The 15,272-nt window shown below is 37.2% G+C and overlaps 1 protein-coding gene across 4 annotated transcripts in view; it reads right to left on the bottom strand.

Moving 5' to 3' along the window:
• The window catches only part of DMXL1 (Dmx like 1), a 90,165-nt gene that overhangs the window by 36,549 nt on the left and 38,344 nt on the right, over positions 1–15,272 (bottom strand). For all 4 annotated transcript variants that reach the window (XM_080573574.1, XM_080573573.1, XM_080573576.1 and 1 more), the window contains 9 exons: positions 14,906–15,008; positions 12,762–12,878; positions 11,222–11,446; positions 8,827–10,530; positions 8,151–8,261; positions 6,656–6,825; positions 2,658–2,755; positions 1,801–1,966; positions 755–1,007 (listed from right to left, as the gene is read on the bottom strand). In XM_080573574.1, the coding sequence (XP_080429700.1) occupies positions 755–1,007; positions 1,801–1,966; positions 2,658–2,755; positions 6,656–6,825; positions 8,151–8,261; positions 8,827–10,530; positions 11,222–11,446; positions 12,762–12,878; positions 14,906–15,008 (2,947 nt within the window). The remainder of the gene's footprint in view (positions 1–754; positions 1,008–1,800; positions 1,967–2,657; positions 2,756–6,655; positions 6,826–8,150; positions 8,262–8,826; positions 10,531–11,221; positions 11,447–12,761; positions 12,879–14,905; positions 15,009–15,272) is intronic.

Genomic DNA, 15,272 nt, shown 5'->3' on the forward strand with positions numbered 1-15,272 from the left:
CTACTGAAATTGGTTTTTAAGATTTTACACAGGTCTGGTGATTGAGTCTTTCATTTATCCCCTTCAAATTTCTCTCAGTAGACAAGACAGAAGCCACCTATTATATTAATTGCTAGGGACTTGAAACGTTTAAATTATTTGAGAATACTAACTTTAGGAAATAATCCATCTGCATAATAGAAGCAGTCTATAAAGCTAGCAATTGAACAGGGAGAAAATTCACTTTAAGAGACTTACATTATACATCTCATACAGCATTCCAGGCCCCCTGTGGATTTCCTTGTATCATAAATATCAAAACAATCCTTTCTATGGCAGTTTATCAGTGTGGTCAATCAATCTTACTAAGGACTAAAAGCTACAAAGCACCATGTATTCACAGCTCTGCTGTATAAAGTAACTACGTGATCTGTGATCAGGAATTTTTTCCTAGGTTGTGACAGAGTTCCTACTGAAGTTAATTTGTCTCTTCCTCTTGAAGATGCTACTGGAAAAACAGTGGAAATGCCGTACCACTATAGGGTCATTCTTGTTTTCCTGATGTTCACATACTTAAAGGATAAATTAAGAACCCATTCATGCAACACAGGATAACAACAACAGTCATCACATTTACTATAAATAAAACATCAACCTATTTACTAGAAATGATGAGCAACTGTACAGTACCTGGTAACATTCAGACTATACCCTAATACTCTATAAATGAATAGATAGTTAAAATCAACCTAACAATCAAAATACTCATTCTTACCTCCTTCATCTTCAACAGAATGTTTAATCAAAGTGTCAAGAGCCTTGCTGTAATCTTCCAAAATCCAGTAAGCCATACTACGCAGAAAAGGATCACAGTACATGTTTCCCGAGCTCTCCTTTTCAGGAAAGGCACTTCCCAAAATTCTCTTCTGTAGTATAGATTTATAAGTACTAGAGACTTCAAACTCTGACTCATAAAGTCTTGATATTACTAGAGCCAACTGAATGTCATTCAATTTTTCAAGGCAGACCTAAATGAAAATAAGCTTAGTTACAACATCAAACATTCTAATTTTTCTTCTGGTTAAAACAATCAGAAGGCAGGAAACGGTAAGAATACATTCAGACTGAGATACATGTATCAACTCCATAAAAAATTAGCAGAAAGCAGGCTTAATAGCTGTGGCCAACAATTATATAAAAGAGCTGATTTGTCATTTCTTAAGTCTGACATGTCACTAGATCTTTGAAATCAGCTAGCATCAATGTCTCATTGTCAGTGTGTACGTGCCACATCTTGAAGTTGTATGTTTAGGTTCAGAAGCTCTACAGGACATAACACTTCACTATCAAAGACATATTCCCTCCCAGTTTTTCAAGTCTTATAAGCAGAACCTGGAAAGATTTTTATTTTGTGAAAGGATTCTAGGAGCCAAATCACATCACTGCCAAAGAGCCTTCATTTTCAGGCCTGAAACCTCCCAACGGAAAACAACATTTTCTTCATACATGACAGGACAGAGAAACCAAAAACAAGTTAATGGTAGATAGCCCTCCCAATATTATTACAGAGATATCAGCCATTAACCTAGCATCACTAGCCTGAGAGCTAAAACAGAATCAAAATGTCTAGATCAAGATCAAGGATTTTTATGCCATTAGTATGCATGAGGGTAAGAGAGGGAAAGAGCAAACAGACTGGAATCTTCAGGGGTCATACTAATTTAAATTGCAAATTTCTCACGCATTTCAGTCACACTCAATACATTGGTATGTTAGGAAAATATATCAGTCTTAAACAAAAAAAGTTCGTTATTTTATTACCTCCACTGCATCTTTTAAGTGTCCTGCCAACAAGAAAAATGCCGCAGAATGTTCAAAACGCTGTTTGCCAAGCAAAGAGAAAGCATTCTTTAATGCCGCTTTACGCCACCTGTCCTCATTGAAGTTGTTTCCAAAAAACTGTGTCATTTTAGTATCTTTTTGGGACCTGCATATTGAACATAATTAACAAAAATATATTACATTTATCATACGAATTTTGTCTCCTGATTTCTTCTGATGTCAGTAGAATTTTACACATATTTTCAATAAGAAATGCAGAGGCTAGGAGCACTGGGAGTATAGGAGGCTTTGTTTTTATAAATTAACAAAAACATTACTAAGTATAAGACTAATAGTATTTTTAGTTAGCTTCATATAAACACAGAAAAACTTATTTTTCCCCCAGGTGATATATTCAAAGCAAGTCACATTGCAAACTACCTTTTAGAAAGGTTACAAAGTTGAACATTATTATCAACTCCAGTTTGAAAGACAGGCTTAATTCAGTCCTTTGAATTTATGGTAAAATTCATAATTAAAGCCCCTTTTCTTAAGGATATCCATGTCATTCCAAACAGAACACAGGCAGTCCAGGATCAGAATTAAGTAGTGAATGTAATTACAGTAGATTTGAGACTAAAACTTGAAAGCACTGACCTTTAGAAATGACTAAATTACCACACTAAATACAAGAAGCTTAATAACTACCCATTCAAATTCTAAATAAGTTACTAAATTGGATCTCAGTTTCCAATGGTAACATTTGTGTTTCTTTTTAATCACCATTATTCAACATTTTTCCCCAAATTATACCAGACTGTTAAGAAACTCCATTTAAGATCCTGGATACCTCCTACCTGTATAGTCCCCAGATCACAGCCTTCTTTTTCATTGCAAGGTAGAAAATGGCTGCATCAAGTGGATCATTATTACGCTGAAAGGCTGCTTTAGCTACCTGTGAAGACAATTCAACAAGGGGGAAAAAAATACATACACAAGATTTTAAGAGAATCTTCGACTGGGTTCCTCTTGCTTCTGATATCCCATGCCCCACAGTTTAGATGTTCTATTTAACACAGATCCAGTGTGAGAAGATGGATCCTGAGAAAAGAACATGTGAAGCTACTACTGCTTCAATGCATTATTATTTAACCACAGAAACCTTTAGGTTGGAACATACCTTCAAGGTCATCAAGTCCAACCATCAACTTGACCTACTGCATCTCATCACTAAAGCAGATTGCTTGGGGCTACATACACACGTCTCCAGGGGTGGCAACTCCACCACTTCCCTAAGCAGCCCATTCCAATGCTTAACCACCTTCTCTGCAAAGAAGTTCTTCCTGATATCCAAACTAAGCCTCCTCTGGCACAACCTGACACTGCCTCTTTGTGTTCTATCACTTGTCACCTGAGAAAAAGAGACCAACACACTCCTCACTTCAACCACATTTCAGGTAGTCGTAGAGACTGATGAGTTCTTCCCCCTCAGCCTCCTCTTCTCCATACTAAACCACCATCCTGACCATTGATAAAAATGTTAACAAAACTGGCCCTAAGATTGAGCCATGGGACATGCCACTGGTGACCAGACACCAACTGGACTGAACTCCCTTCATTAGGGCCCTTAGAGTCCAGCTATCCAGACAGTTCTTCACCTACTGAACTGTGCACCTGTCCAAGCTATGAGCAGCAAGTTTCTCAGGAGAATACTGAGGGAAACAGTGTCAAATGCTTTACTAAAATCTAGGCAGACAACATCCACAGCCTTTCCCTCATCTGCTAAGTGGGTCACCTTGTCACAGAAAGAGATCAGGTTAGTAAGGCAGGACCCGCCTTTCATAAGCCCATGCTGGCTGCATCTGATCACTCAATTGTTCCATGCATGATGGATGATGACATTCAAGATGATCTGCTCCACAACCTTCCATGGCACCAAGATCAGACTGCCAGGCCTGTCGTTCTCTGTATCCTCCTTTCCTGTCCTTCTTGTAGACTGGTGTCATATTAGCTAGCCTGGTCAACTGGGACCTCCCTGGACAGCCAGGACTGCTGGCAAATTACTGAAAGTGGCCTGGCGAGCATTTTTCCCCAACTCCTTCAGAACCTTTGGATTAATCACTTCCACTCTCAAACTTGTGAATGTTCAAATGATGTAGGTGGTCACTTACAGTTTCCCTCTGGATTATAGGACCTTCATCTCACTACGATCTTCAAACACAGAGGGCTGAGTTCCCTGGCCTTACTAATAAAGGCAGAGGCAAAAGAGGCATTTTGCCTCTTGAAGTACTCAAAGTACCTCAGCCTTTTCCTCATCTTTTGTCTCTGTTTCCGCTCATATCCAATAAAGGATGGAGATTCTCCTTGCTGTTCCTTTTCTGTTAATGTATTTATAAATCAATTTTTGTTGTCTTTTACTCCACTAGCCAACCTGAGTTCTAGTTGGATATGGCCCTTCTCATTTTCTCCCTGCAGAACTTCAAAACAGCTCTACAGTCCTTCTGAATTACCTGTCTGTTTTTCCAGAGCTCAAACTTTTTTTCTTCCTGAGTTCCTGAAGAACTGGTCTTCTCTCCCACTGGCTCAACTTTCAGCACATTGGGACAGTCTTTTCCTTCACCCTTAAGGCTTCATTCCTGAAAACTGTTTAACATTCATGGATTCTTGTTTTTGACTCCTGTTTGAATGGCACACTTGCCTTTCAAAACTGCCTCCCAAGGGATTCTGTCAACCAGGTCTCTAATTAGGCCAAAGTCTGCCCTCTAGAAATTCAAGGTAGCAGTTCTGCTAACCACCTTCCTTACTTCACCAAAGATCAAAAACTGTATGATTTCATTACCACTATGCCCAAGACAGCCTAGAACCAGCACATCAGGTCACAGAATCACAGAATGGCTTGGGTTGGAAGGGACCTTAAAGATCAGCTAGTTCCACGCCCTTCCCCCACCCCCACCATGGGCAGGGACATCTTTTGCTATAACAAGTTAGCCTGAAGCCCCATCCAACCTGCCCTTGAACACTTCCAGGGATGGGGCATCCACAACTCCTCTGGGCAACCTGGTCCACTACCTCACCACCCACAGAATAAAGAATTTCTTCCTAATATCTGATCTAAACCTACCATCTTTTACTTTAATATTCTTACCCCTCATCCTATCACTACAGTCCCCAATAAAGAATCCTCCCCCACCTTTCCCATAGTCTGCCTTTAAGTACTGGAAGGCTGCTATACGGCCTACCTGCACAGCCTTCTCTACTTTGGACTAAACCACCCCAAATCTCTCAGCCTGACTTCATAGCAGAGGTGCTACAGCCCTTTCAGCATCTTTGTGGCCCTCCTCTCAAGCTGCTTGAACAGTTCCATGTCTTTTTTATGCTGGAGGCCACTTTACCTGTTTGCGAACAACAGGTCAAGTGGGGCACCTTTCTTAGGTGGCTCACTCACAACCTGTGTCAGGAAACTATCCTCCACGTACTCCAGGAATCTCCCAGACTGTTTCCTCTTTGCTGTACTTTATTTCCTCTTGGCATCTGGGAAGCTGAAGTCCCCTGTGAGAACAAGGGCTAGCGATTGTGAGACTTCTGGTTGTTTGTAGAGTATTTTTTATCTATTTCCTCGTCCTGGTTCAGAGGTCCATAAGAGATTCCCACCATAATATCTGCCTTATTGGTCTTTCCCCTTACTCTTACCCATACACATTCAACCATTACCCAGCTCCATGCAGACAAAGCAATCCCAAACATACATAGCTATCTCACCTCCTCTCTTTCCTTGCCCATCCCTCCTGAAAACTATGTAATAATCTATCACAGCACTCCAGGCATGCAAGCTGTCCCAATATGTCTCACTTAGGCCAATGATATTTTAGCCCTGTGACTTAACTATACCATTAAGCTAATGGTCTTCCAGTTCTAAAAGCTTTTTGACAGATCAAATGGGAATGCCTACACCTGAAATCAGTTCCTAAAATCAAAACAAAATTAACTTATTAGTTGCTTCGGTAATCAAAGAACACATGGAGACTTGAACAACAGACTGGGACCAGTCACAACGGGAGAAAAGTTTACAGGAGATTATTTTTGGAAGTTGAAAAGGAAAAAGGGATAAGTGGAAGTAAGAATAGTCCAAGACCCATGTAAAATAACCTTAAATGCAGGCCCAGGAAACTTCAATTTTCTTTTAAATGCAAGGCAGGTAATTTCCACAAAGTGATGATTAATTGCTAAAGACTGAACAGTAGAAGTAGAGACATGCATTTTACCACTTTGTGCTTTGTAGTCAAATTATCTTGTGAATGTCAGTTTCTAGCTCAACACACTTGGCTCTTCCAAGAGCTTAAAACAACTGATAGTGAGGTTAGGCTTATTACCACATCTGTGACAATTCAAGTACAGATTTTTTAAAAACAAAGAAAAGCAATAGAAGGCTTAGTTACCATGGAAATATATCAGTTTGCAAGACAGATGAACAATAACTTAATTAGCCTGACCTCTAATAGGTTTCTAATGAGAATCTTCCCTGTAACTTGTTTCCTTACCTAGGAGAGGCCCTTGCTATAAAAAAAACTAGCTCAACCTGTGTATTGAGCATCCACCATAAGCACTGTACGCTACACCTTCGAAATGTAGATTCTAAAAGCCCAAGATGTACTTCACACTGAATTTGAAACCTAATAAAAAAATATTGAATACAGAATTGCACATTCATACAATAAACCATATTCATAACAAATACAGCATGAAGCATTCAGTAATCCTGAACATATTTAAAATTTCAAACCATATAAGCAGAAGGTAAATACCAGAGAACAGATATTTGAAGTTTTGCAATTCTGTTTCAGAAGACTGTGCTTACCTTTTCTATGCATTTCCGCAGGCTATGGATATTTCGAACCCACCATCCTATACCCATAGCTCTGAGTTCCGACCATGTTGGATCTCCTTTCTGCATTGCAGGGAGCATGCTCAGTAGTTCTTCTTCTGCTACTGAATGAAATGCCCAGGCAAAATGACTAGTAGATAAGCCTAGATAATCAACCGTTTAAAAAAAATCAGTAATAAAGTAATCCATAATATACATTCAAGGAGGTAGGGGTTAAGAGAAGATAAAAAGGCTATATCGTTCATTTTGGACTTTCTAAGTTTCATTTTCTAAGTGCATTAATGATGAAATAGCAGAAATTTAAGAACATTTACATTCTAAATATTAAAGAAAGTTTATACAGATGAAAGCAATTTTTCAACTTGTAAACTGCTTAGATAGTTTGCAAAGAACAGTTATTGACTGAAACTCAAATTATAATGGGTGGCATTAAGATTAGCCATGACACAAAGTGTAATGTATTGATTAAACTTTTCAAAGTTTTCATTATTTTGATTTGGATTGAAAAAAAGTGAAGATTACAGCAGCAGAAAACAGGTTTGAGAACAGAGATACAAAAGAACACTGAAAGACAAAAGCCATGACATAAGGAAGACGGCACTTACTAATCAACATAAAAGCTAGTTATGGATTACTGCAACACCAGGGTTGACCACAGGTGACTGCTTTGCACAGAGACAGATTCAACTGCACCTCTACAGCTGCTTCTAATTCTCATAAATTTCTGAGCTCAGTAGAAGCAATGCATCTCAGCTAAAAGGGTACTAGGAGAGACCTAACTCAGCAGTAATGTACTGTGGCAGTCCTAGCAAGGTCCAAGCTCATATACAGCTGAATAATAACAAGCCATGAGATTGAAAATGTGATTATCTGTTATGAAGGCTAATAAAAGGGTGAAGAAATAATCACAATCACCCCTTTAAATTTGGTTAAGTCCTCATCAAATCTGATTTTGTAATATCTGATTGGAACTAGTCAAAACTACACCAAAGAAAACTTTATTTAAAATAGTTCATTGGATAATTACACTAAGTGTATGAAAAAGCATTCAGTGACTTAATAAAAGTTTTTTGTTTGTTTGTTTTTTCAAAAAAGTACTAAAAACCTAAGACAATAAGTACTCTGTATTTTCTACTTTGTTATTTCTGCAGAAGGCTATTGGAACAACATGGTACTAGAAGTACAGAAGAGCCTGTTCTCTTGGGGAAATAGAAGAAAATTAAAACTACAAAACTGTTAGAGTTAGAAAAAAACACTTCAGTTCTAATGCCTGCGTCTAGAATACAGCAGACATCTTCCAGTCTGGCATGCATTTGGACTGAATAATAGTAGTGGTGTTTGTTTTTAAGAACAACAAGATTACCTTGAATCTGGACAGACATGTCAATAACATACGATCATGTGTACAGCTACTTCATTTAGTAACGTTCCCCCCCCCCCCCCCCCCCCCCGAAAATATGTCAGTTACCTTGGTGAAGCAGTTGAGCTCGATGTACAGGAGGAAGTGACGTTGTTAAAAATGTGTGAAGCCGAACAGCCAATAAAAATTTTAAACCGCACTCATCAAGAGTTTCTCCACCTGCAATTAAATGTTTTGGTATGCACTTCAGAGAAACTGTTAAAAATAGCCATCGGGTCTCTAACAGAAGAAATATCTTAGTTCTACAACTATTGATGTTTTAAATTCACAAATATATTAGCATAATCCTTAACACTTTCACTAATACATGACGAAAATCTCAGATATAAGAAGTTGTGAAGTTACTTGTTCAACTGAGTGCAAGAATTGGCAAAAGTGTTTCTACCAAATTTAAAAAAAAACCTGTGTTTCTCCATTTCTCTACAAAATGGAGCAAACATCGGCTGTTAACAATGTTGTCTCTTAACAACGTTCTCTTCAAAAGTGAATCAGAAAAGTTAACATAGGCAGATTAATGAAATATCACTGCCATTAACAGTTAGCAATAGCAAATTTCATTTTATGAAGTCAGAAACTTGAGTTAAACAGTAAATATTGTGATGGCACAGTAAATCATAGACACTATACTATGACAAGCTTTAATAGTAGTATTTCAAAGTAACAGAGAAAAGTTCCAAAAAGGGTTACGAACAATAATATATAGAATTTGGAATGGACAGCTTACCCTGATTTCTGTCTCTGCTTTCTCCAATGTCAGTACTGGTGGTAGCAATTGTATCTGCCAAGGCCATCAATGACATTTGCTCCATCCTAGTCAGACCTGGCAAACTTGAATGAAGCAAGTGACGAGAAAGTACTTGAGCATGCTCTGGTCCAAAGTAAGTTGGGCTATATTGAGAAAGATCAATGACTTTTGGTTTTGCACTGTCTTCATCTGCATCAAAAGTTACAAGTTCATCTGTGCTTACAACAGAATTTTGAAAGAGATCTTCGTAACTGTCATTGGGCATATCTTTTTTACATTGGCTATTTTGATTATTTGACTTCTCTGAACAAGAATGAGATGAATCATCATCTGCAGCAAGTAGAGCATACAAGGGCAATGGTGGAACAGAGTCTATTTCGATATAGTCTGTAGTCTCAGTTTTGCTGAATGTTTTGGGGTCTCGTGCAGTACTTCCACTAGCACTGATGGTCAGAGATCTGAGTCTTCTATCATGATTAGATTCAGATTCATTTATAGCAACAACTTCTCCAGCAATGCACTTCACCAGATGGGAAAGAATGGCTTTTGCTCTACGTACTTTACCAAGATCCATGAGTTCTAACAGTTGATGTGGATGGTACTGAGGTAAAGTGGGAGATAATGTATGAGCTGCTTCAAAAAGACCAGAGTCTTCCATTTCAGCAGACAGATCAAAGGCAGATCTTTTCCCACTAAGTTTTTGTGCAAGGCTGGTCATAGATCTGGTCAAAGTTCGCTTTGGCGGAGGCAGACCTGAGGCAGTTGATTGGCTTTGTTTCACTGAGCTAGTTATACACGGCATACTTCCACTGTAGGAATCTGTACTAATTAGCTCCTGCTTGGCAGGAGGCTGCCACTGCGAATAGACATGCATTTCACAATCCATTCCAACTACTAGAATGCCATCACGTACCCATGACAAGGAGACTGGAAAAGGAGGTGACCCCTCTACAGAGGAAACCAAGTCAACAGAACGCAGTAGAACAAACCTAGAAAGAGCTGTCGCCTTTACAGTAGTACTGCCACTATGGGAGATTGCTACAGTCTCCTTACCATTTTGTTCTTGCATTTTCCCAGACAGCTGGCCAAACATAAAAAGTTTTGATCCAATTCCTACTGTCAGGATATGTGAACCATCCTCCCTAGACATCCAATCTAAGTGTACCAAGTGCTTAGTGCTGGGAATCACATTCCCACCGTGAGAGAAAGAAACTTCTTGTCTGTTATATGCCACTAAATTACTATCAATACTAATAGCAGGGTCTAACATTGTGCCTATCTCGTCTAAATGAAGAGTCTGCTCTAGAATCCAGGAAGAACCCCCTGTAGATTCACATTCAAAAATGCTAACATGCATTATAAAGTCTTGAGAAAGGTGACTATTTTTAGGTGTTACCTGCTTGTATGCTACAGCTAATCGGTTTGTGTGTGCACAACTAACTTCAGTTGGCCTTCCTGGAACAGTAATAGCACTACTACTAAGAAGTCCATCCTCAATCAGTAATGGCCATTCTTCCCAAATATATGTAGCATCACTCTGTACATTATATTCTGGCATGGATGAAGCCGATGATTCAGTGGTCACCCTGCATCTCCAGAATCGAACTTTTCCATCTGAGCATGAAGTAGCCAGCAGATAAGGTGCACGACAAACAGGATATATGGAAGAGGAACTCAGATGTCCTAAAAATTAAATATTTTTATTAGGGCAAATAATAAAAAGTAAGCCAAAAGGAAAGACCTTTTTGTTCCACTACCATTTTACTATTCTAAACAGATATCAGTACTTCCTCGTAAAAAGGGTTGTTCTCAGAGCTTTACAAGATTAAAAAAATCCTGTGAAATTATTTTACTATTAGTCTCCATTTCATTCTCTAGAAAGGAGTTAAATTGCATGATTTAAATCTGAATATTAATATCTCTAGGTGCTAGTTTTGCATTGTATGGGAAAGACATTGTCTGTGTTTCACACACAGACAAGCATTTCTCTTTCAGAAATCTAAAAATCTTTTCAAAACATTTTTTGAGAGGCTTCTGATAGAAACCTTAAATTTTAAGTGTACATCCCACCAAAAATTAATGAATGATTTTAAAACTATTTTTTTTTCTACAATTCCTTTCATTTTCAGAATCTGGGTTTAAATAAATGTTATGCCTTTCACAAAAAACTTTATTTTGGTATTATTTCCAAGATCCAGATTAAAAAGTCAGGGGAGCAGGTTTTAGCAAACCATTTAGATCTACCTACAGGTATTTTAATTTTAACAACAAATACCAAACTATTCATTTCTATTTTAAGCCAAAATCAGAAATGCAAGAATTCCACACTTTATTCTGAAAATAATAAGAAATAAAAAAAATAAAAATCACAAACCTGCTGAGGGCTTAACACTTATTATCTCCACTCCTTCTGGCAAATTCAACTCTTGACTATACACCATTTTTGAAGAGAGAGTAAGCCAGCTGGTGCTCTGAAGGTTTGCTCTACAGGCTTGATACTTTTGATTGAAAGGTGACTGGATCTTCTCTGGATCCGGTGAAGAATACAGTTCTTCTGTTTGTTTTGTTAAGTCAGGTGTATTTGAGTCTACCTTTTCACCTAAAAAAGTTTGCACTGTTAGTTAAAAAAAATATCAGTAATTTCTTTTAACTAGAGTCTAGTTATCAGTGTCACTCATGTTATAAGTTCCAAGAAGATAGATAAAATGTTAAGAATTGTAATTTCCTGTCAATGAAAAGTGTTCCCAAATTCAGATGTAAAGAGAAATTGTAGCACACCTCAAACACTCCATAAATCTAGAAGTGCTTAGAACTTCTTAAACAAGAAACTCTTAAACTCTTAAAACAATCAAACTCTAACCAGAGACAGCAAAACTGCAAAAGAAAGAGGTAGGTATGTGGGCTTCCGTGGAAATTTATGCTTCATGAGGCACAGAGTATCTGCTGCAAGAGAAAATTAAATGCAGACCTCCATGTCTTACCTCATAAACTGGGGGAAAGTATTTTTTCAGAAAAGTTCTGTCAAAATTCACTTAAAACGTATGATCTCGAGATTATGTCATATGAATACTTCATTACTTTAAAAAAAAGTTTTTAATAAAACCCAACAGTGTAAGTATGAATTTGAAACATATATTGGTTTAAAAAAAAAAAAACCTTCCCAGTAATGGCCTCACCATATAAGTAGATTAGAAAATTCGAATCTTTAGTTATCTCAAAAATTTATTAACTGCAATAATACTTAAAGTAACTGAAAATTCTTCCTGTGAAGGCAACAGTGAGATAAATAACAATTTGGTTTAAACCACAGAAATGTGCATTGTAACAGGTTTGTCCAGTATGTGATGAATGTTGGATTTCTGTTTCCTTATAATCTTTGTGTACTTAGTTTTATAATTTTTGTGGTAGTTTTGTAGTCTGAAAGAACCAAGAGATTTCAGAACTTCAGAGTTTTTCCAGAATTGTAATCATAATCTCTCGTGTTTAGGTGCTTCACTATAGCCCAATATAATTTACCTATAAACACCTACCTATATACACCTATTTGTGTAGAACACAAATTTCTAAGAAGCAAAGCATCTGAACTGTTAGGCTCTATTAAAACCAGATAAATACGTTTGCCCTTCAAATACACAAAACTAACAAGTTAGGGCTCAGGATGAATTCAAAAGCTTCACCATTCTGAAAATTAAGAAGTGATCAAGGAAGAATGGGTTGTGATGAAAGATTGTAACAAAATTGTAGATTCTTCACAAAAAGCTGAAACGCCATTTAAAATACAAATACTCTGACTACCAGATACATTCACAAGAGTGAGGTTTTTTTGGTTTTTTTTTGTTTGTTTGTTTGTTTTTGTTTGTTTGTTTTTTGGTTTTTTTTTTTTTTAAATCTAACTTACACAGAAATGGGCTTACCTACTGAGACAGGAATTGACTTCAAGTGTAAGTGCCACATATGTAGTAACGAACGGTTTTGAGTATACTCTATTACTATTAAGTAGAATTTTTCAGAGAATCCATTCTGCTGGTTTCCTGATAAAAATCAGAACAGGAATACTTTAGGCATTATTCAACTCCAAGTAGAACTAAATGTGCCAGCTAGCAAGTAATCATAATAAACCACTGTCAGCTGATACTCAAATACAATAGTCTGAATATATCCAACCTGATTATACTAGTTTTATCAATATTTTATCAAAAGCAATAGCCCCTGCAATTATAGGCACACACATTAATAACAGTCACTATGTTCTTTTAGAGCGGTTAAAATATTTGTCATATGTTTAAAGCTAAGTACCAGAATGTGCACTCAGCTCTACCTACTCACCTTTAATGGGTTGCTCTCTTAACACTTTCTTAGAGGTATCTGTTGCTGGCCACTCTAAGAGTTGAGACAGTGAACTAGACAGAGATTTGGCCTGACCCAGTACAGCTGTTACGTTTAATGTACAAAAACTACACACGTTACATCTACAGAAACAATTACATGTCAACAATTGGGAAAGTCACAGCTTGGTCTAACGAATAGGTTCATCCATCATAATCCAGCCAAGATTGATTATATAGTCTAGAACACACAAGAGGAAAAAGGATTCTTCCTAAGAAATTATTTGCTGTACTACCCATTAAGAGAAGAAGGCATGAATTGTTATCAGTAGCAGCCCATTTCTGGAGGGTGCACCCAGACATTCTCCCTCCTTAGCAATGAAGTAAACTTATTAGGACCAAGCAAGAATGGTTAATTTAGTGATACAACCACGTATAATCTTTTCTCCAGGATTCCTCCAACCCTTCTTTACAATTGCATTTTTAGGCATGCATCTACATAAAACATGATCAAGGATAAACTACATTTGCCCTGTGGGTCTCACACAGGGCTGCTTATGGTACTGTTCTTTTTAAAAAAACAGTATGAGCTAAATACTTACGTGCTTAACTAAAAAGGAAAGAGCAGAGGCTTAAAACTGATGTGCTTTTAAGTATTAGATAGTTTGAAATGAGAACATATGTCAATGGCATACTTCTAATTCACAGTATTAAAGGGCAAATTTAGCCAAATTTCTTTCATGGCAGAAGCCCATACAGACTTCCAGAATGCACACCCAAGACTGAAGAGCTTCCATGCAAATGCACAACAAATCTATGCTTTAGCACAACACTTCTTTTTCGTCTACTCTGTTCTTAATTTCCAACATCCCATTTGTATATTTTGACCACTACCGAGAGTTAGGACAAATTATCTCCATTACTCCACATGTCCTTGAGCAGAAACAGCTAATTCAGAAGGAAGCACTGTATACACAGTTCAGATCATTTTTCTTGGTATGTTTCCCTTGTCTTCTACCAAAAAATAATTTCATGTGCCAATATTACACAACATTTTGTTAGTGTTCCTTATTTTTCCTTCCTTCTATTTAGCATTTCCATTACCACCGCAGATGACTTGGTATCACAGGCTGTAATTTTATTTTGACCCTTTTTTTCCAAATCATTACATCGGAACTGAACAAAACAACACTGAGTTGCCTAAATGTCAAAACTACTGACCAACTCCACCAACAAAAACTGATACTTTTATTTCAAGGCAATTCAGAGCTACCTTAAGACGCATAGAATGACAACCTCTAAAACCATAACTATGCAATATCTATACACTATTCACAGCATTGTATTTTTAAGTTGTCTTTTTTTGGGTGGGTTGCTTATTTGGCATGTCATTTATCATAGAAGTAGTATGTAAAGAACCTTCAAGAAAGGACGCAGATAAGTTTGCTGTAGGGTATACTATATCATACCCATCATACAGGTTCTACTTTTCAAACACTTTCCCCTCCTGTAAGAACAGCATCAGCCACAAAATGTTTTACAAAGCTACCTTGTCTAAAATTTGGTTGAGTACTACCCTCCAGGGAGGTGAAACACCCATGACTTTCATTAGACTAGAATTTCTTCTTCAGCGTACAAAGACCTTAAAAGAAAGATGCAAAAACCTATACAAGTTCTGTGGAATACACATACAATATTTGTCTTCAATATTTTATGAAAAAAGAATTCTTTACCAGAGTCTGCTAAATAGTTCTTCTTTTCAGGTATCTCCTTCTCCCGGTTATTTAAAATGAAGTCTTCTTGAAAAACATGGAACAACTGTGTTTTTCTGCCATGCTAAGAAAGTAAAAGATACACACAAGTAGTGAACATCAGAGTGCACTGCTTAAGGTTTCTCTCTAACATGTGAGCTTTTGAGCTGATTGCTAAGTTACACAAAACAAAAAAGGTTTCTCAATAAGATACACTTTGATTATTCATGTTTTATTTGTTTCCAGGTACTATGAAACCAAAAGCAAGTGTATGTCAGAATCAATCTTTAAACATTCAATTTTACTTGAAAGACAGCTAGAGGTGTAGCCTTTATTGTTAACACTTTCT

Source organism: Anser brachyrhynchus (genome assembly GCF_964034855.1).
Source record: "Anser brachyrhynchus genome assembly, chromosome: Z".
NCBI lineage: Eukaryota > Metazoa > Chordata > Aves > Anseriformes > Anatidae > Anser > Anser brachyrhynchus.